The 22,219-nt window shown below is 35.7% G+C and overlaps 1 protein-coding gene across 1 annotated transcript; it reads right to left on the reverse strand.

Annotated features, from left to right (window-relative positions):
- Positions 1-2,475: 2,475 nt before the first annotated feature.
- LOC129280337 (uncharacterized) lies at positions 2,476-3,381 on the reverse strand. The gene has a single exon (XM_054916369.2). The coding sequence runs from the start codon at positions 3,379-3,381 to the stop codon at positions 2,476-2,478; it is 906 nt and encodes a 301-aa protein (XP_054772344.2).
- Positions 3,382-22,219: the final 18,838 nt, after the last annotated feature.

Below are 22,219 nucleotides of genomic sequence, written 5' to 3' on the forward strand. Positions count from 1 at the left end.
ATTGTGCATCGAATTTCAAGAATTTGGTACCATTGTAAAGAAGAAGAATCATTCTTTTAGGTCATGTGTTTGGATTTATTCAAAGATTTTGTAATATAGGCTAAAATTTTGATCTAAAATATGCTACAAAACAAATATTTTCACCTGACAAAAGCTGCTATTTTCACACTTTGTTTTTGTTTGAGCCCAAATGATTTTTATATCATGATAAAGCTGAATATGTATGCTTTAAAATGATATAGGTTTCAAAATAAGAATTGGTTTAATCGGGTCAAGATCACACTTTTCATTTGCCAAGTACATAAAGCAGCTTGAAAACAAGAATACTGCACTCTGATTGGTCAAAAAGACCACACAATGGCAAATTCCAACGGTTCCAGTGCCTGGGTTCGTGGGAAGATCACACTTCCCATGTGGTAATCTCCTCAAATACCCCGCGCCTGTTGTTCTGTGAACCTTATCCAGCCAATCAGAACTCTGGATTTCATGCAAGTACAAAATTTCAGAAATCTCGTCTTGTACCTTGGTGGGAAAAGTGTGATCTTGACCCGATTAAAAGGTGCCGCATATCAAGAGTGGCATTGTGAGAAAGTACAGAAGTTCAGCTTTATGGTGATATAGATATCATTGAGGCTCAAAATAAAAAGTTTTGCACAATTTGCAAAAGAAAACAGAGGAAGAAAATTCAGTTTTGAGGCACATATTCAGGCCAGAAATTTACTTATTTAACAAAATATTGTATACAAAATAAATGACCAATATGAAAGAGTAACTTTTACTCTATCTGATGGTGCAATAATATTTCATTTAAGTTGAGGTTAAAACAGGTAAATTCTTAGAGAAAGAAAATCTCACGAATCACGAGATTTTGCAAGGAGGAGGATTCAGCCACGAGATGATTTGGATGAATCTGGCCTTTTTGCTCATTAGCATAGGGACCTGCGGTCTGACTGAACCCGTGTTAAATGAATGGGGAGTATAATGGCAATGCTCATTTAGCCAATAAGCCCTGCGCGTCAGCATTTACTAAACGCGTACAATGCGTTGAATCTTAATTTTTATAGTGACGTCACCCTTTCCTGGCCCGTGCAACGGTGGTACGTGTGCAACGTACGGTACGAATGTTTGACATGCAGCCTCCCATTTGCTCGCTTTAATACAACAAGCTACGTGTTGTACAATTTACTATAATAAATAGTGAACGTTCTATCATACAATATTACTGGCCGATATGAACTCCAAATATAAAATTATCCCGAGTGCAGGTTTATTTCACCTCGGCCTTCGGCCTCGGTGAAATAAACCTGCACTCGGGATAATTTTATATTTGTCGTACATATAATCCAGTACATTGTACAACAGATTGTACACTATTTATACAATATATATATATACATACATATATATACAGTATATATGTATATATATATATATATATATATATATTTATATGTATGTATGTATATATATATATATTACAAAAAACATGAATAGAATTAAAAAAGGACGGGGGGGGGGGTATCAAGCCCGCTCGATCGCCCCCTGGATCTGCGCTTGCGAATCGTATATTCATGATGCGAACGTGTTGTGCCACAGCCCATATGATCAGCAAGGACAGGAAATATAATTTTAATTGGATTCCGAAGGACAGAAAAGTGAAACTAATTTTAACTTGCTAAAATCTGTCGTCTGGATAACTTACCAACAGCTACTCCCTTGAAAATATGATTGAAAAAGTATAAACTTTAACGTTGGTTGTAAGTGTTTGCCTAATTCTGCATCTATTAAATCGAATATGTTGATGATGTTCTTTACTACTAATATGATGAGCCTAGGGCGGAAAACGTAAATTCTTTAAACACTCTTTTGTTTGACTTTGCTTGAAAAATTGAAGCCGAGATTGTGTCCTGAAATTTATAGATGGAATCAGTTTTTCTTGGTATATAGTTGTGCGTATTTACATCCTGATGATTAACTCTTTTCAATTGATTCCCTTTCGTTCCCAGTATGTATGTATAATGATGTATATCATATGGTTGTAAGGTTGAAAATGTTTGGCCTGCACCCGTTCAGATTCAAGCAAAATTTGGGACGTCTCCTCGCATCCTCTCAAATCAGCCGAATCCACCGGAATAAGCTTGTACTAGAGGATTCTCAATATAAATACGAAGCATGGTCAACCGAACTATCCATCCTTCCACAGTTGAATTTTCGAGATATGTATAATACCAGGAAAGGTCAGAGGCAAGTTGTGTTGTAAGAGAGATGCGGGGATCGAGTCTGTGACTCCTCCGAGTAGAGTTGTAGAGCAGGAGAGAGGAATGTGAATGTTCTCTTGAATATACACCGGTACCTATATGAACTCTTCATTTCACCGTGACCAACGATCCACTATCTCAAGTCCTAGCATAATACCGTAAACCTTTTCCGCAAAATGATAGATTAATCACGAGTTCATTGCATGACTACTGCTGTCTAGCGCAGTTTGAACTGGACATTCTTCATGGCGGCTCGGATCATACTTTCCGAAAACTGAGGGAAATAACGCTGGAATGCTTGTAGAAACTCGTCACGTGATCGGAAGTAAAAACACTGTACCTGATGCTCTTCATCCTCCAGCATGAGTTTGGAATCCTTGATGCAGACAAGACGACCGTTGGGGTAGGCCGTGCAACGTAAGCTTGTCAGAACGTTGAGGTCGCCGACTTCAGTGAATGTTTTGGTCATTCTTTTGTCGAAATGGGATACACTCACGGATTGTCGGGTATGGTAGAAGAGGAAAGAAAACCATTCGCCCTCGATGAGCTCTGGATATTTGCACGCCAGTGATGACACCGTGTTGATTTCATGCTGGAAGATTATCGTCCCCTCCTCCCGGCGGACGAACCGATACTTCATGTAGGAATCAGAATATTCCGGCGAACAGTCTTCGAAATCTAGAGGGATTAGTCGCCGAGATGGATAGCTACTCCCGACCTCCAGGAGATGCTTGGAACTCTGGCCAGTTAGGCCATTGATGACAATACCAACGTGATTGTCCTGCAAATACAACCCATCTGATGGAACTAACTGCGCATCGAACTCAAGAGCACGCAGCAGCATCCAGCAGAATATGTTGATTTGGTAGCATACCCCTCCTAGTTTCGAAACGATATCAGCCTTGATGTCGGCTGCTGATGGCACGCGACGCTTCCCATCAGGAATGGCGATCCCTGAGATTGTCTGGAAGGGGATGTGGTGTTCCATACTCTGGATGAACTCTTCCAAGAAAGCGACCTTGTTGGCCTTGATCCATTGTTCTGTAGATTTCATCTGCAAGACATTGTCCAGGAAACTGTTTGCTTCTTCTGCTGTAATACTGTATTCACCAGTCGGTGCCATCGATTTGACTCTCAAATGCGATTGACGTAACTTCTGAAAATTCAAAGTAAGAAAAGGAAAACATTATATTACGGTTTTACATGCATCCACTCATTCTGGCTAATTGATTACCTAACAGTGTTCGATCGTGATTGGCCGATGCAACATTATGGATGGACATCGTTACGTGCATGGTAGCGGAACGATTTTGAGAGTGGGGGAAGGGGGTGAACATGAATGAAAAAGTGCGCTGGAGCCCCCAACCCCGGTTGCGGCCCAAACGAGTCCAAACGAGTACATGTAATTGTAATTTACGATCCTCACCCCAATTTTCAGCCTAAATTTCCGTTCCAGATCGAGCATCACCAAGTTAGAAAGCCATAGAAATTCCTAATTTTCCCCGTTCCAGAGACCCTCAAGTTTGTGGTTTCTCGTTCCAGTGCGCGCCCATCATGAACTACTCGGCAGGTGGGGGCGGTGAGCTCGATCGACGCTCAGTTCCAGAGCAATGCATTTTTAGAAATCGTTGATTCAAAGTCCGTTCCGGAGACCACCACTTTTAAGACCAATATTTAGTTCCAGAGCTTTTACCTTTACCAATATATTTTTAATACAAACTTTTCTTCAGGGTGAACTTTCCCTCCACCAAACTTTTCATACCAATCGCTTGACAAATTCATTTCAGCATACTTTCAATGAGGACGATGTACATGCCCCGCGGGGGCCTTCGGGACTGTGACATCTAATTGAACCGTAATCTATTATGCACAATTGCAAAATATTGAATGAATATTTAACGTGCATAATCACATCATGAATATTCATAACCCGTAAACTACTTCTGAAATTCACTATTTCAAACACTCATCATGCTCATGGCATATACATGAGTATACTGCCTTCGTAAATCACTTGAAACGCTTTTGGAGATTAAGCAATGATCTGTAAAATAGGGATGATGACGACTTTTGAATCTTATGATGATGATGAAAATGGTAATGATAATGATATAGATGGTGATGATGATGATGATGATGATTATGATATAGATGGTGATGATGATGAATAGGAGGATGAAGAGGAGGAGGAGGAGGATGATGATGATGATGGTGAAGATGATGGTGATGACGATGATGATGATGATTATGATGATGACGATGATGATGATGACAATGGTGATGATTAAGCTGATGATGATTGGGATACGGTGGTGGCAATTGTGGTGATGACATTTTGGGAATAAAATTTGGAACGTGCTTCTTTCTTTAATATAATAATAATAATAATCCGTTTTTTATATAGCGCTTAATACATCGGAACGACGTGTCTAAGCGCTTTACAGATATATTATTACCCCGGTCATCGGATTCAATCAGTCATTCCCGCACACAATGTGTGCACATCCTCCACTCCCTGGGGAGTATTCCAGTCAGTCGCCGGTGAGGCGCACACAGTACTGGACAAGCTACAATGACTTTCACATCCTACCGGGTACCCATTTTAAGACCAATATTTAGTTCCAGAGCCCCCTACTTTCGACTTTGGTGTGGCACATAGGTATCATGTGACAATTCAAGTAGCCCCCCCGTGGATCCTCACAAAGCAAATTTTATTATAAACCAAGATCCAGAAGATAAACGCTGTGATGGTGGTGGTTGTAATAATGATGATAATCATAATGATGGTCTGTGGCGTAAATAAAAATGAGGGGCATACCATTTTGTGACATTTTTTTAACAAAATATCCAAAAAAATTATTTCATATTTTACCCTTTATTTTTTCAATTCCTTTCATTTTTTTCCTCGGTCGTTGATGTTTTTGTTTCGGTATGTAAGGGGGAAGGGGGTAATTACAACCCCCTGATACGGGCGTAAAACCAAGGGGATTGGATCACTTTTCTGAGAGGGAGGATGGCATGTACAATCATCCACACACTTTTCAAGACAGAAACTATTTTATTTTTCAATCATCAAATGGCTAATACTACTGTTATAATGCGTGGATTCATCTTAGAGGTAGTCAAACTGATGACATTGGCCTCATTTTTGCATCATAAACACGCAAGATTTCTCGCGCGGTCACTTAGCTCCCGCGCCCAATCTATTTTTACAAAAATTTGGAAATGGCAATTCCCTGATTATCTCATTGCCAAGGTTATGTTCACTGCATCATTAAAGTATACATGGTATAATAAGGCCATTTATGAATTGTATGATGCCATTCACTTTTAAAGTGATTGGTTAACATTGGTTTGACTTTAAAAAAATCTGAGCTAGAAGGTCACACTTGTCACCTGTGTCTGTGATATGTTACAAAAATGAAGCCCAGAAAAAATTGCGTTCGAAAATAATTATTTAGTGCTTCAAAAATTGAAATATAAAGTGACCGAAAACACCATCTTAATTTCATCCCATACACTTATGTGTACTATTTAGGCGTCTATAAGACACCTATTTACAAAATCGGGGTTTGCCTTGTAGTTTAAGCTTTTCATTCTCAATAATGGTTGTTTTCAGGGTTTATTAGTTCTAATACATGCACTTGTACACATGTTTCATCTTGGCTTGATAATTTTTTAAATCGGCTGCTCACAAAGTTAAACAATACCTTTAAATATGGTTATAACTTTGATCATAAACAAATGTTAACATATTGTCGTGAATGTGGGGGGGGGGGGGCATATCCTGGAATCTTCGTGGAAGCAGGCGACAATTATTGTACAAGAATTGTATAATTTAAGTTTACGATGAGTTACTAATGACACTGATAAAATCAATATCGTTGATGAAACACATAGGCATGTTTGGACAATAATATTTCTCACATATCTTCACAATTTTATTGATTTTTAAAGGAGACTTTGAATTACATTAATTAACACAACTGTCCAATAAATATTTTGAAATGTGAATTTTTCTCATAATTTTTAATGTTGCACATCTCTAAATATATGGAATAAAAAGAAATCATATCAATAACTAATTGATTTATTGATTGATTTTAATTGGAAAGTCACCATAATAATTATATAGGCCTACAGAAAGTACCATTTAAAACAACAGGATTGCACAGGATGACCCTCGAAACCTCGATAGCTTATTTCCAGTGTGATCATTGACATGTATAGTGTCAAGATAATAAAAGGTAAAAATCTTACTATTTACACAATGAAAACAAAAAGTCAGAAATTACAATTAGAAATTTTAATGTTTTATTTCCAATTCGTCCAATTGCCAACTCGTCTAATTATCGTTTGGTCCAATGGCCATATTTAGTCCATATTCCACTTAGTCTTTATAATTGGACTAAGTGTTAATTGTGCAAAATTAATGAAATTGAAATAGATATTAGACCAACTGCTTACGAAACGAAATGGTGATTAGACGAAGTGATGACTGGACCAAATAATTATTGGACTAAATGGTTGTTAGACGAAATGCTGATGAATGGAATGGCATTAGACTAAATGAAAGTAGACCATGTGATGAGTGGACGAGATGACAGTAGACGAATTGACAATTTACCTTAAAAATAAATATATTAAGATGGTGTATACAAGAAGATTATAAAGCAGATGACCATTACTATGCTGAATCAATTGAAGATAAATTGATGAATAAATTATTTGAAAAATCATGATACAACACAATGCGATATTCTTGGACCTAAAGAATTATAGATGCTATCAAAGATAGATCAAGGCAAAATTACGTCATGTACGTAGGACCAGGGGCGGAAATCTCTCCCAAAAGGTAAGGGGGACACAGGGGCGGATCCAGCCTTCGCCAATAGGGGGGGGGGCGGAAATTTGTTTCAGCCATATTTTCCCCGATCGGCAGCTCGAAGATGATTTGTGTTTGTTTCTTTGAAGGGGTAGTCCTCATCAGTCACTTCTAAGCTTTATTCTTATAAATTCATATATAATATGATAATCCTTAATTATATGATGCGAGCGCGAGCTAATATTTTTGGAAATTTCCATGTATTTTTTCTTAAAATTTGAACATTCTGAGCAATGTTTGTTATCCTGAAAATAATCTGTATGCAACTTAATAATTACTACGAACGCAAAGCGCGAGCAGAAATGAACTGATGGAAAAGATACCTGTTAAAGACCTGCGTGCAGTTAGCATTTAACAATCAAATAATGCGAGCGCGAGCTGATTTTTTTGACATTTTCACCTAAAGAATGGAAATTCTAAGCACTTTTTGTAACTCAAGCAGAATAGATATATTAGTAGACAATTGATGCGAGCGCGAAGCGCGAGCGGAAAAATTCGAGATCTAGTCCTTTAATATTTACTGAACGAGACACTCTATTCATGTTTTGTATGCGAGCGCATAGCGAGAGCAGAAAATTTTTATATACGTACCTGTTGAAAAGGTACCTGTTAAGGACTACTTGCACTTAGCCATGAAGGCGTTACATATTTCAACAATCAAAAAAATGCGAGCGCGAAGCGCGAGCTGAAAATTTCTAAAAAAAGAATTGAAAATTTTAATCAATTTTTGTTATCGTGAACAGGGTAGCTATAAAATTCAACAATTGATGCGAGCGCGAAGCGCGAGCAGAGAAAAATTGAGATTTAGACTTAAAAATGGGCCACCCTGTTCATGTTTTGTAAACAGCCATAGGCTGATCGAGGGCTTTTTACCGTGTTGAAATAAAATAAATCAATCAAAATCAATGTTTTGTAAATCATGAAAAGGATGAGTAATAGGGGGTCTTCCTATATTAATAATGCGAGCACAAAGCGCGAGCAGAAAAATGTTGATATTGTGATCTGAAACTGGATAATGATTTCAATAGAGAACAAGTTGAGTATTTTAATAAAACATGCGCGCGCGTGTTTCATATTTAGACCTAGAATCTAGGCATTCTAAATATATCTTTAATCATGAAAATCATGAAACTTTGATATTCCGATCTGAAAAAAGAGTCAATTACAGCTTTATATTTCAAGCACTTTGTAGGAAAATTGTAAGGTGGATATGGATTGCACTTAAAAAAATAGAGCTAAAATTGTCATTATTATTACTTTGAGTTTTGACATAGGACCGGGACATCCTTACGACATGTCATAAAAATGATGACTATCTTCCTATTCCTCTTGCTAAGCGCGAGATGAAACAAAAGGGACAATTTAATTATTAAATTAATATCATATTCATTAACGCCTAATGAGGGCGCGAAATCTGATGATATTATGGCATAAAAACTGGACATTTCACTTTTGTAATTATGAATAGGATGCATCAGTTAATATATTTTTAACCATTAATGCGAGCGCAAATCGCGAGCTAAAATTTTTGATAAACCGTCATGAAAAGGGGATTTTAAGTAGTTTGTTGTATAATCAATATTAAAACATACATAACTCGCCAATCAAAATGCCAGCGTGCAGCGCTAGCTGATACGTCTTGACAATCAGACCTGAAAAGGGATATTTTGAAAACTTTATGGAATACACGAAAATAATAGGTACCTGATAAATCACAATTTGCGAGCGCGCAGCGCAAGCAGCAAATGTTGATAAAATTATTCAGACCATAAAACTGACATTTTTACAGAGCACTTTTTACAAATCAATTTGTAAATCACACAAAATAATGAAAGTTCGATCTCCGAGGTGAAATATGTTTTGTATATTGACTTCTACACTTGATATTTGAGCTCCATATTGAACAATATATGCAAATCACCTAACAGGCAATGCGAGCGCGAAGCGCGAGCGAAATTTTATATAGTGGCACGAAAGATTTTTTTATTTTCCAAGTTTTCCCCTCATCTTATTTTATGCACTGGTCGTCCTTCTTTTCTTTTTCTCCTCTCTTTTTCCCTCCTTTTTTCCTTTTTCCTTTTTTCTTTCCCTTTTTTCTTTTTTTGCTCCGACAATAGGGGGGGGGGGGCCCTCGGCCCCCCTGGATCCGCCTATGGGGACAAGGGGCGGGGAAATTTGACAAGCAAAAAAAAGGTTATCATCCCAAAAGTACGGTCATCTCGTCCCAAAATACATGTTTTATTTCGATTTAGAATGATGTATTTCTTACCATCATAAAAGACAAAAAATAGTAGGGGGGACATTTGATATTGTGTCCCCCCTACTATTTTGAGTAGGGGGGACACGTCCCCCTGTCCCCCCTGGGATTTCCGCCCATGCGTAGGACTATGACTTGTCAATGATATCGGAATACTTACAAATGGCAGTCGTTTGATTTTAACTTCAACCCTTTCCAAAAGATTAGACTGCAATATAGCAATGATTTGGTGAATACCTTAACCAATCCCGCCTGTAATCAGAACCCGTCCGAATTTGATATCCCCGGGTATGTCGAATCATGGACCTATACAGCAACATGGTCGAATAAAACGATCTTCCAAATCAAATCATTTCTCAAAAGTTCGGCGTTGGCAAATCTGAACAGTAACTTGTAATATCACGTTTATTATACGCCTTAGAAAATAGGCCAATTATAATCTAAAATGATGTAATTGCAAGTTTCAACGTACAGACGTATATTGATGGCTGATCAATAAAAGAAAACCAAGGTATTCAAAATAAAAGTTGTTTAATTAAAAAGGTCAATCGTGATATTCAGATATAAACGCGAATTGCCGAATTTGTCGATCTTTTATTTAAAAAAATCATACCTCTCAGTCTCGACAAACAACTTTAAATTGAAGGGCCCCCTCTTCTTTCTATATTTCAACAGTCATGTCTCTTTCACGATTTTATAGTGAAGCAATAGAGTGAAAAGAGGTCAAACGGCTGGTCGGCTGCTTAAAGGGATGGTCCGGGCTGAAAGTATTCATAGTTTAATAAATAGAGTAGAATTCACTAAGCAAAATGCCGAAAATTTCATCAAAATCGGATAACAAATAACAAAGTTATTGAATTATTTTAGCAATATTTTGTGAAAACAGTCGTCATGAATATTCATTAGGTGGGCTGATGATGTCACATCTCCACTTGTTCTTTTGTATTTTATTATATGAAATTAGGTTTATTCAATTGTTTTCCTCCAAGAACTAGAAAAATTGGATTGACAACTGATTTAGTGCATTAGATATTTATTGCTGCAACTTTTTTCATTATAAGGGAGACATATTATTCACACAAGTATGAAATAATGAAATGATTATTATTTTATGTAATAACATAAGAAAACGGAAAGTGGGGATGTGACATCATCAGCCCACCTAATGAATATTCATGACGACCTTTTTTTCACAAAATATTGCTAAATTTTAAAGTTCAATAACTTTATCATTTGTTATCCGATTTTGATGAAATTTTCGGCATTTTGCTCAGTGAATTCTACTCTATGTATTAAAATATAAATATTTTCAGCCCGGACCATCCCTTTAATATAAGAATGTGTGAATTGAATTTGCCTTATCCATTTTAACATGGGACGAAAATTGAATGTATCGTCAGTCTAACCATGGACAAATTACGAATAGGTCCATGGTCTAACACATACATCAATTGAGAGCGTTTCCGAAAAGTGTGACTGTTTTTGTCCAGGCATTACAATCCAATGTTCCATTCCCAAAAGAAGAAGAAGAAGAAGAGGAAGAAGAAGAAGAAAAAGAAGAAGAAGAAGAAGAAGGAGGAGGAAGAGGAGGAGAAGAAGAAGAACAAGAAAAAAGAATAAAAAGGAGGAGGGGGAGAGGAAGAAGAAGGAGGAGGAAAAGGAGATGAAGGTCTTTGCGAATAAAACTATAATCTTAATACCCTGGTCTTAATAGTGATTACAAAAATTATCACGGCAGGTGGCGGTATAACAGAGAACCTGTAAAAAAACACGAGTGAACTTGGCAGACATGGCTGTGTACTATTAAAAAAGTAACTGTGGGGAATCCCCGCCAATGATCTAAAGTATTGAACATGACTGTTAAAACCTTTGACATCAAAATGAATGAATATTCATGTTCAATTTGGTCACAAGATCTTTTGCACGTGTAAAATTGATTTTATACCCAATGTCATATTTATTTTTTTAGTTTACCTCCTTCCATCTGTCTGAAAAGTTTGCAAAAATACTATATTCGTCGCTGTTGAGAGTGGATGAACAGCAATTCATTCATTGTAAAAATAAACGCGCTTTTCGAAATGCTAACCATCATAATTTAGTTGGATGAATATTTGTATTTTAAATATGAAAACTTGCAAGCGATTCTATTGGGTGTATCACCTCTCCTTGTCGCAGTAGTACACGACACCTTCCATTGGCACCGGTGAGTGTCGGATACTAGTGGCTGGGGGCAGGGAGTGTTATTCCTTGTTTTGTTTTGTTTTTAATCTAAAAATCAAATTTTCCCTCCCCAAATGCTTTTAATTATTAGTAATCAAAACTTTTCTATTGTTTTTTTATTTGTTCATTAAAAGTATTGCATATCCATATGCAAACATGGGTTAATCAATATCTCTGTATTTCTTTGATAAGCATATTCTGAAATAGTTTTCAGCAAATTGATACAGACATACGCATGAATTCAAGCTGAACATGCTGAATGTGTTACACTTTTTTTTTAAATCTTCATTTACCCCTTGTTAAAAAAGTCGTCTGATTAAAACAAGGGGAAAATCAATATTGACGATTTAAAAAAGTTAGACATAAAGAAAACTTTCCTTACTTTGGTATAAAATATCAAAGCGCATTGTGATCACGGACCGGGGAGGGAAACAAGAGAAGAGAAGAAGAAGAAGAAGAAGAAGAGCAACAATAACAACAACAAGAAAAAGAACAATAAGGATGAGAAGGAGGAGAAGGGGGAGAAAAAGAAGAAGATGATGAAGAAGAAGAAGGAGAAGAAGAAGAATAGAAAGGAGGAGGGGAAGAACAAGAAGAAGGAGGAGGAGAAGAAAAAAATAAAAGGAGGAGGGGAACAAGAAGGATGAGAAGGAAGAGGAGATGATGGTCTTTGCGAATAAAATTATAATCTTAATACTGGTTATAAATATTATCATGACAGGTGGCGGTATATCAGACAATCTGTAAAATAAATAGTGAACTTGGCTGACTGTCACTATTAAAAAAGTAACTGTGGGGAATCCCCGCCAATGATCATGAACATAAATTGAACATGACTGTTAAAACCTTTGACATCAAAATGAATGAATATTCATGTTCAATTTGGTCACAAGATCTTTTGCACGTGTAAAATTGATTTTATACCCAATGTCATATTTATTTTTTTAGTTTACCTCCTTCCATCTGTCTGAAAAGTTTGCAAAAATACTATATTCGTCGCTGTTGAGAGTGGATGAACAGCAATTCATTCATTGTAAAAATAAACGCGCTTTTCGAAATGCTAACCACCATAATTTAGTTGGATGAATATTTGTATTTTAAATATGAAAACTTGCAAGCGATTCTATTGGGTGTATCACCTCTCCTTGTCGCAGTAGTACACGACACCTTCAATTGGCACCGGTGAGTGTCGGATACTAGTGGCTGGGGGCAGGGAGTGTTATTCCTTGTTTTGTTTTGTTTTTAATCTAAAAATCAAATTTTCCCTCCCCAAATGCTTTTAATTATTAGTAATCAAAACTTTTCTATTGTTTTTTTATTTGTTCATTAAAAGTATTGCATATCCATATGCAAATATGGATTAATCAATTTATTCTGTATTTTTTTTATAAGCATATTCTGAAATAGGTTTCAGCAAATTGACATTAGACAGCCGCATGAATTTAAGCTGAATGTGTTCAATTTTACTTACAGCGACACACTTTTCTTTATTTTTTATCTTCATTTATCACTTTTTTAAAAATCTTCTGATTAAAAAAAGGAAAATCAGTATTGACAATTTAAGGAAAAAAGTTAGACATAAAAAAGACTTTCCTTAATTTTGTATAAAATATCAAAGCGCATTGTGATCACGGACCGGGGAGGGAAACAAGAGAAGAGAAGAAGAAGGAGAAGAAGAACAAGAACAAGATGAAGAACAAGAACATGAACAACAACAAGGAGAAAAAGAACAAGAACATGCAAGAAGGAGGAGGCAGGGACCTATCCACAGAGGATTAGTCTATTGTTACTGGGGGTGCTGAGCATTGTCACAGCGGTTACACTTCGTATTTCCGAAGGTTCGTAATTCCGAAGGTTCTTAATTCCGAAGGTTCGTAATTCCGAACCACGTAAATTGCCTATACCTCGATGTTCGTTAATCCGAAAACGAAAAAGGGTTCGTTAATCCGAACATTTGTGGCGTTATTCCGACGGTTCGTTATTCCGAAAGTTCGTTAATCCGAAAAAGAAATAAGGTTCGTTGTTCCGAAGGTGCTTTAATCCGAAAACAAAATAAGGTTCGATGTTCCGAACGTTCGTAATTTCGTAACGAACCTTATTTTGTTTTCGGATTAACGAATCTTCGGAATTACGAACCTCAATTCGATTTCGGACTAAAGAACCTTCGGAATTACGAACCTTATTTGGTTTTCGTATTAACGATCCTTCGGTATTACGAACCTTCGGAAATACGAACCTTCGGAATAACCGAACCTTCGGAATTACGAAGCGTCGGAATTACGAATGTATGCGGTCACAGCACCCCCAGTAACAATAGATAATACTCCGTGGACAGGTCCATGGGAGGAGGAGAAGAAGAAGATCAAGAAGAAGAATGAAAAGGAGGAGTGGAAGAAGAAGAAGAAGAAGAAGAAGGATTAGAAGGAAGAGGAGATAAAGGTATTTGCGAATAAAACTAAAATCTTAATACTGACTATAAATATTATCATGACAGGTGGCGGTATAACAGACAATCTGTATAAAAAATAGTGAACTTTGCTAACTAGCTGTGTACTATTAAGATAGAAACTATGGGGAATCCCCGCCAATGATCATGAACATTAATTGAACATGAATGTTAAAACCTTTGACATCAAAATGAATGAATATTCATGTTCAATTTGGTCGCAAGATCTTTTGCACGTGTAAAATTGATTTTATACCCAATGTCATATTTATTTTTTTAGATTACCTCCTTCCATCTGTCTGAAAAGTTTGCAAAAATACTATATTCGTCGCTGTCGAGAGTGGATGAACAGCAATTCATTCATTGTAAAAATAAACGCGCTTTTCGAAATGCTAACCATCATATTTCGTAGGATGAATCTTTTGTATTTTAAATAGGAAAACTTGCAAGCGATTCTATTGGGTGTATCACCTCTCCTTGTCGCAGTAGTACACGACACCTTCCATTGGCACCGGTGAGTGTCGGATACTAGTGGCTGGGGGCAGGGAGTGTTATTCCTTGTTTTTTTTTTTTTTAATCTAAAAATCAAATTTTCCCTCCCCAAATGCTTTTAATCATTAGTAATCAAAACTTTTCTTTTGTTTTTTTATATGTTTATTTAAAGCATTGCATATCCATATGCAAACATGGGTTAATCAATTTATTATGTATTTTTTGATAAGCATATTCTGAAATAGTTTTCAGCAAATTGACATCAGACAGCCGCATGAATTTAAGCTGGATGTGTTCAATTTTACTTACAGCGACACACTTTTCTTTATTTTTTTTCTTCATTTATCACTTTTTTTAAGTCCTCTGATTAAAAAAAGGAAAATCAGTATTGACAATTTAAGGAAAAAAGTTAGACATAAAGAAGACTTTCCTTAATTTTGTATAAAATATCAAAGCGCATTGTGATCACGGACCGGGGAGGGAAACAAGAGAAGAAGGAGAAGGAGAAGAAGAACAAGAACAAGATGAAGAACAAGAAGAAGAACATAAACAACAACATGAAGAAAAAGAACATGCAAGAAGGAGGGGGCAGGGACCTATCCACAGAGGATAAGTCTATTGTTACTGGCCGTGCTGAGCATTGTCACAGCACCCCCAGTAACAATAGATAATCCTCCGTGGCTAGCAGAGGCGTCGATCCTGGGGGGCAGGGGGGGCGATCGCCCCACCAATGAAAATATTTGGGGGGGGGGCAAACATATCGTTTTGCCCCCCCCCCCCAATAATTCCAGACGTGCAAAAATGAAATAAGATTGTAATGTTCAGCAAGCGAGATTGAGATACACAACTCGTTCTCTGTAGCAAATCGTGCTCAAAATGTCCGCTTTTCAGATTGGAATACAAAAATTTTCAGCTCGCTCTTCGCGCTCGCATCATTTCTGTAGCAAAAACCCATACTTTTCATGATTAAATAGGTGAATAGAATGTCCCGTTTTCAGTTCTAACCCTCAAGATAACTCCCACTTCGATTTGCAATAATATTTTGTTGGAATATATCTTGTTCTTTATACAAAAAAGTCCATTAATCTGTCATTTTTTTCAGATCGAAATATCCGAGCTTTTAGAGAGAGATTTGTTCTTTTAGATACCAATCTTAATCATTGGTACAAAAAATGCTTAGAATATCAAGCTTTCAGGTCAGAATATAAAGAAATTTCAGCTCGCTCTCGGCACTCGCATTATCTGTGTAGTGAGATATGTATCCTCCTCATGAGTTACTATACAAACAGTCCTAAACATTAAACATGTACGCTTTTCCTGTTTTAAGGTCAGTATACTAAAAAATTTCAGCTCGCGCTTCGCGCTCGCATTAATTTGTTGGTGAGATACATGTCTGTATCTCATGAGTCATATATATATATATATATATATATATATATATATATATACAAATATATAATATGCCTATGTGTGTGTGTGGGGGGGGGGGTGTTTTGTACGATCGAGCGCCTTTGGAACGTTGATTCATGATTTTGCCCCCCCCCCCCATCCGAAAAATGGATCGACGCCCCTGGTGGCTAGGTCCGTGAGAGGAGGAGAAGAAGAAGATCAAGAAGAAGAACAAAAAGGAGGAGTGGAAGAAGAAGGATGAGAGGAAGAGGAGATGAAGGTATTTGCGAATAAAACTAAAATCTTAATACTGACTATAAATATTATCATGACAGGTGGCGGTAAAACAGACAACCTGTAAAAAAATAGTGAACTTTGCTAACTGGCTGTGTACTATTAAGATAGAAACTATGGGGTATCCCCGCCAATGATCTAAAACATTGAACATGACTGTTAAAACCTTTGACATCAAAATGAATGAATATTCATGTTCAATTTGGTCGCAAGATCTTTTGCACGTGTAAAATTGATTTTATACCCAATGTCATGTTAATATTTTACTTTACCTCCTCCCATTTGTCTGAAAAGTTTGCAAAAATGCTATATTCATCGCTGATGAGAATGGATGAACAGCAATTCATTCACTTTAAAAGTAAACGCGCTTTTCGAAATGCTAACCATCATATTTCTTAGGATGAATCTTTTGTATTTTAAATATGAAAACTTGCAAGCGATTCTATTGGGTGTATCACCTCTCCTTGTCGCAGTAGTACACGACACCTTCCATTGGCACCGGTGAGTGTCGGATACTAGTGGCTGGGGGCAGGGAGTGTTATTCCTTGTTTTGTTTTTTTTATCTAAAAATCACATTTTCCCTCCCCAAATGCTTTTAATTATTGGTAATCACACTTCTTTTTCTTTTGTTTTTATATGTTTATTTATGGGGGGGGGGTGTTTTGTACGTAGCACAGTGTATTGCTTCCTTTAGGTTTCGTTTACCCACCATCTCCCCTGCTAATGACGGATTTTTCTAGGTTTCCATTTAGCTCTCTAAATAACGATGACTTGTTGTCTCTCTCGGCGCAACATGGCGTTACTCGCACACTAGATAATCATGATAACTCCAACTATGATGCACACATACAGAATTTTATGGACAATAATACATCCGATCTTAATTACAATTTGGATGCAAATGATCACTTCGGACAGCTCACTACATCACATTATTTCACAGAACAACATTTCAAATCATACATTACATCAGATAACACTGGCGAAAGTTTTTTTCTTCTCCATTTTAATATCAGAAGTGCCAGTAAAAACTTTGATAAACTTAGACTATTTCTAGATAAAAACCGGTTTCCGAAATCTTCATTTATTGGTTTAACCGAAACATGGTTCTCTGATAATCCATGTTCCCTCTTCACACTCCCTGATTTTGATTTGATTGTTAACAATAGAACGCTAAGACCTGGGGGTGGTGTAGCTCTTTACATACCGCAACAATACGACCATACTCTTATAGCTAACATGACCATATCTAACGACGTTCTAGAAACCCTATTTGTTGAAGTCACAAACCCCAAAGGTAAAAACTTAGTACTTGGTGTTTTTTATAGACCCCCTCAATCTAATGTTAATACTTTTTTAGAATCTCTTAATGAAATTTTATCAAATCCTGTTTTGAAAAATAAAGATTGCTTTTTTATGGGTGACTTTAATATTAACTTAGTAGATTGTAATTCAAACAGCACCTCACATGAGTTTCTTGAAATGTTTCTTTCATATTCTTTTTTACCGCTTATCACTAAACCGACAAGAGTGACAGATAACTCGGCCACTTTAATTGATAACATTTTTAGTAATATAACTCAACAAATTCCCAAAGCCGGTATTATCCTTAGTGACATTACCGATCACTTTCCAATTTTTGCTAAATTATCTACAAATAAAATTATCATGAAAGAAGCATTCAATACTCCATTTCGAAAGATAACTGATGACAACATAAACAATCTAGTTAATAATTTAAATACAACAGACTGGTCAACTGTTTTTGAATCCACAGACGTTGATGACGCATATAACTTTTTCATTTCCAAATTAAACTCTTCTCTAGATACTCACGTTCCTTTTACCACTAACAGAAAATCAAATTATAAAAAGGTTCCACTCCACCCTTGGATTACTAAATCACTTTTGAGATCAATCAACCGAAAGAACAACCTTTACTATAAATACATAACTAAACAAAATAACGAATCTCGCTTTAAATATACTTCATACAAAAACACACTCACTACTTTATTACGCATTGCAAAAAGAGAATATTATACCTCCCAACTCAATTTGTTCAAAAACGATATGAGGAACACATGGAAAATCATTAATGGAGCATTAAACAAAAACAAAAAAAGTACTTCTATAACAAAAATAAAAGTAAACAATACAACTACTGACGACAACATCTCAATAGCACAAGAATTTAATTCATATTTTTCAAACATTGGCAACAATCTGGCAAGCAAAGTCCCTCAAACTCATAAATCTTTCAACAGTTTTCTTGACAACCCAAATCCAAACTCTATATTTTTTAATCCTACGAACACAAGAGAAATTATTAATATTGTTAATAATCTACAGACCAAGAAGAGCCCAGGTTTCGATGGTATTCCTAACTTCCTACTTAAGAAAATTATTTTAACTATCGTCGATCCTCTGGTCCACATATTTAATGTTTCTATGAACACAGGGAAGGTACCTAACCTAATGAAAATAGCCAAAGTCATCCCCCTTTACAAAAAAGGTGATAATCAACTTGTTTCTAATTACCGTCCTATTTCATTGCTCACTTCGTTATCTAAAATTCTCGAAAAACTTATACATACTCGTACAATTACGTTCTTTAATAAATTCAATACTTTTTCGAACTCGCAATTTGGTTTCCGCGAAAATCATAGCACCTCGCATGCAATTTTGACTTTTATTAATAAAATTACTTCTTCCATAGATATAGGTTGTCATACTGTTGGTATTTTCCTGGACTTCTCCAAGGCCTTCGATACCATTAACCACGATATACTTCTTCATAAACTTTCTTTTTATGGTATCAGGGGGAAGGCCTTGGAGTGGTTCAAGAGCTACCTAACAGACAGGTCTCAATTTGTGTCAGTCAACAACGTTGTTTCTTCTACTCTTCCTATTACATGTGGAGTACCACAGGGTAGTTTACTTGGTCCTCTTCTTTTTATTACATATATTAATGACATTAAAAAAAGTTCAAATTTACTAACATTTGTATTGTTTGCTGACGATTCGAACATTTTCTTTTCTCATGATAACGTAAACCAACTTGTAAGAATTGTAAACTCAGAACTTATACATGTCACTGACTGGATTAAGGCGAATAAACTATCACTTAACTTACAAAAGACGAATTTTATGCTTTTTAGTAACAGAATAAATACAATACCTGACAACATAATTTTTGATAATACTGTTCTTGAAAATGTTTCAGAGACAAGATTTTTGGGGGTTACTATTGATAATAAGCTATCATGGAAACCACACATCAATAATACATGCAAAACAATTTCAAGAAACATCGGAATTATCAACAAACTCAAATATTTTCTCCCATCTCACACTTTACTTACACTGTATCATACATTAATATTACCATACATTAATTATGGCATTTTGGCATGGGGTTGTGCGATCCAAACACAATTACAAAGAATACTGTTGCTGCAGAAGAAGGCTCTTAGAATTATTTTTCAAACCCAATTCAGATCACACACAAATATACTATTCTTCCAAAATAATATTCTTAAAGTGAGTGATTTATATCTTTTCCAACTCGCCCAATTTATGTATAAACTAAACAAAGATGATCTCCCAACAATTTTTTCAAATATGTTCTGTAAAAACTCCTCTATACACGATTACCCAACGAGACAACGTAATTGTTATCACCTACCCCCTACCCGTACTATATTAGCGAAAAACTCTTTTATCTTTTTTGGACCTGTGTATTGGAATTCCCTGCCCAACGACTTTAAAGAATCTACAAACCTTAATATTTTTAAACGCAAACTTAAAAAGATGCTCATTTGTCAATACTCCACACCAACAAGTCAAGCTAACACATAACCTAAACTAAAACTACATAATAACTTAACCTTTAACTGCCAATAAATTTGTCAAACTTTACTTATAAAAAAAACAACAACACTACAACATGATACAATACATTACGACCTGTGCACCTGCCATGTTCCTCCTTTCATTTGCACTTTTTATTTTGCACCTCCCTTATCTCCCTCTTTCTTTCCTTTGCCACTTTTCCCTCCCTATTATGATTTTGTAAGTACTTTTTTTTTTGTGTTACCACTGTAATTATTATTATTTGAATTACTTTCTCTTATTTTTGTTGTCGCTTATTCGTTTTATTTTGATATTTGTGGATTACTTGTTTTAAGTCTGTCTTCTGTGTCCGTCTCGATTTTTGTATAGAGTTGTATATATAGTTTGTTTATAATTAGTACTGAAACTAAGTTTAGGGGCTTGCCTTCTCTACAAGCTTTTGCTTTTCTTGGCAAGTCCCTCCGTTCATTTCTTGTTTCTTTTCATTGATAATATTACTGAAACAAATTGTAGATTTGTTTAATTTATATTCAACATTTGTTACGAAATTTCATTGATTTGTCTGTATTATCGATTATATTGAATATGTATTGTTACTTTGATTATATTTTGAAAAAAATTGTTGAACGGAAATAAAATCTAAATCTAAAAAAAAAAAAAAAAGCATTGCATATCCATATGCAAACATGGGTTAATAAATTTATTCTGTATTTTTTGATAATCATATTCTGAAATAGTTTTCAGCAAATTTACATCAGACAGTCGCATAAATTTAAGCTGAATGTGTTCAATTTTACTTACAGCGACACACTTTTCTTTATTTTTTATCTTTATTTATCACTTTTTTTTAAGTCTTCTGATTAAAAAAAGGAAAATCAGTATTGACAATTTAAGGAAAAAAGTTAGACATAAAGAAGACTTTCCTTAATTTTGTAAAAAATATCAAAGCGCATTGTGATCACGGACCGGGGAGGGAAACAAGAGAAGAGAAGAAGAAGGACAAGAACATGCAAGAAGGAGGAGCCTGAGGAGAAGAAGAAGATCAAAGAGAGGAACAAAAAGGAGGAGTGGAAGAAGAAGAAGAAGGATGAGAAGGAAGAGGAGATGAAGGTCTTTGTGAATAAAACTATAATCTTAATACTGACTATAAATATTATCATGACAGGTGGCGGTATAACAGACAACCTTTAAAAAATTAGTGAACTTGCTAACTGGCTGTGTACTATTAAGATAGAAACTATGGGGAATCCCCACCATTGATCTAAAACATTGAACATGACTGTTAAAACCTTTGACATCAAAATGAATGAATATTCATGTTCAATTTGGTCGCAAGATCTTTTGCACGTTTAAAATTGATTTTTTTACCCAATGTCATGTTAATCTTTTGACTTTACCTCCTCCCATCATGCCCATTTGTCTGAAAAGTTTGTAAAAATGCTATATTTATCGCTGATGAGAATGGATGAACAGCAATTCATTCACTGTAAAAGTAAACGCGCTTTTCGAAATGCTAACCATCATATTTCGTAGGATGAATCTTTTGTATTTTAAATAGGAAAACTTGCAAGCGATTATATTGGGTGTATCACCTCTCCTTGTCGCAGTAGTACACGACACCTTCCATTGGCACCGGTGAGTGTCGGATACTAGTGGCTGGGGGCAGGGAGTGTTATTCCTTGTTTTGTTTTTGTTTGATCTAAAAATCAAATTTTCCCTCCCCAAATGCTTCTAATTATTGGTAATCAAACTTCTTTTTCTTTTGTTTTTTATATGTTTATTTAAAGCATTGCATATCCATATGCAAACATGGGTTAATCAATTTATTCTGTATTTTTTGATAAGCATATTCTGAAATAGTTTTCAGCAAATTGACATCAGACAGCCGCATGAATTTAAGCTGAATGTGTTCAATTTTACTTACAGCGACACACTTTTCTTTATTTTTTATCTTCATTTATCACCTTTTTTTAAGTCTTCTGATTAAAAAAAGGAAAATTAGTATTGACAATTTAAGGAAAAAAGTTAGACATAAAGAAGACTTTCCTTAATTTTGTATAAAATATCAAAGCGCATTGTGATCACGGACCGGGGAGGGAAACAAGAGAAGAGAAGAAGAAGGA

This window comes from Lytechinus pictus, chromosome 17 (genome assembly GCF_037042905.1).
Source record: "Lytechinus pictus isolate F3 Inbred chromosome 17, Lp3.0, whole genome shotgun sequence".
Lineage (NCBI taxonomy): Eukaryota > Metazoa > Echinodermata > Echinoidea > Temnopleuroida > Toxopneustidae > Lytechinus > Lytechinus pictus.

What these genes read in the sequence shown, in the direction of transcription:
- LOC129280337 (XM_054916369.2), bottom strand. Translation starts at nt 3,381, where the DNA reads ATGGCACCGACTGGTGAATACAGTATTACAGCAGAAGAAGCAAACAGT.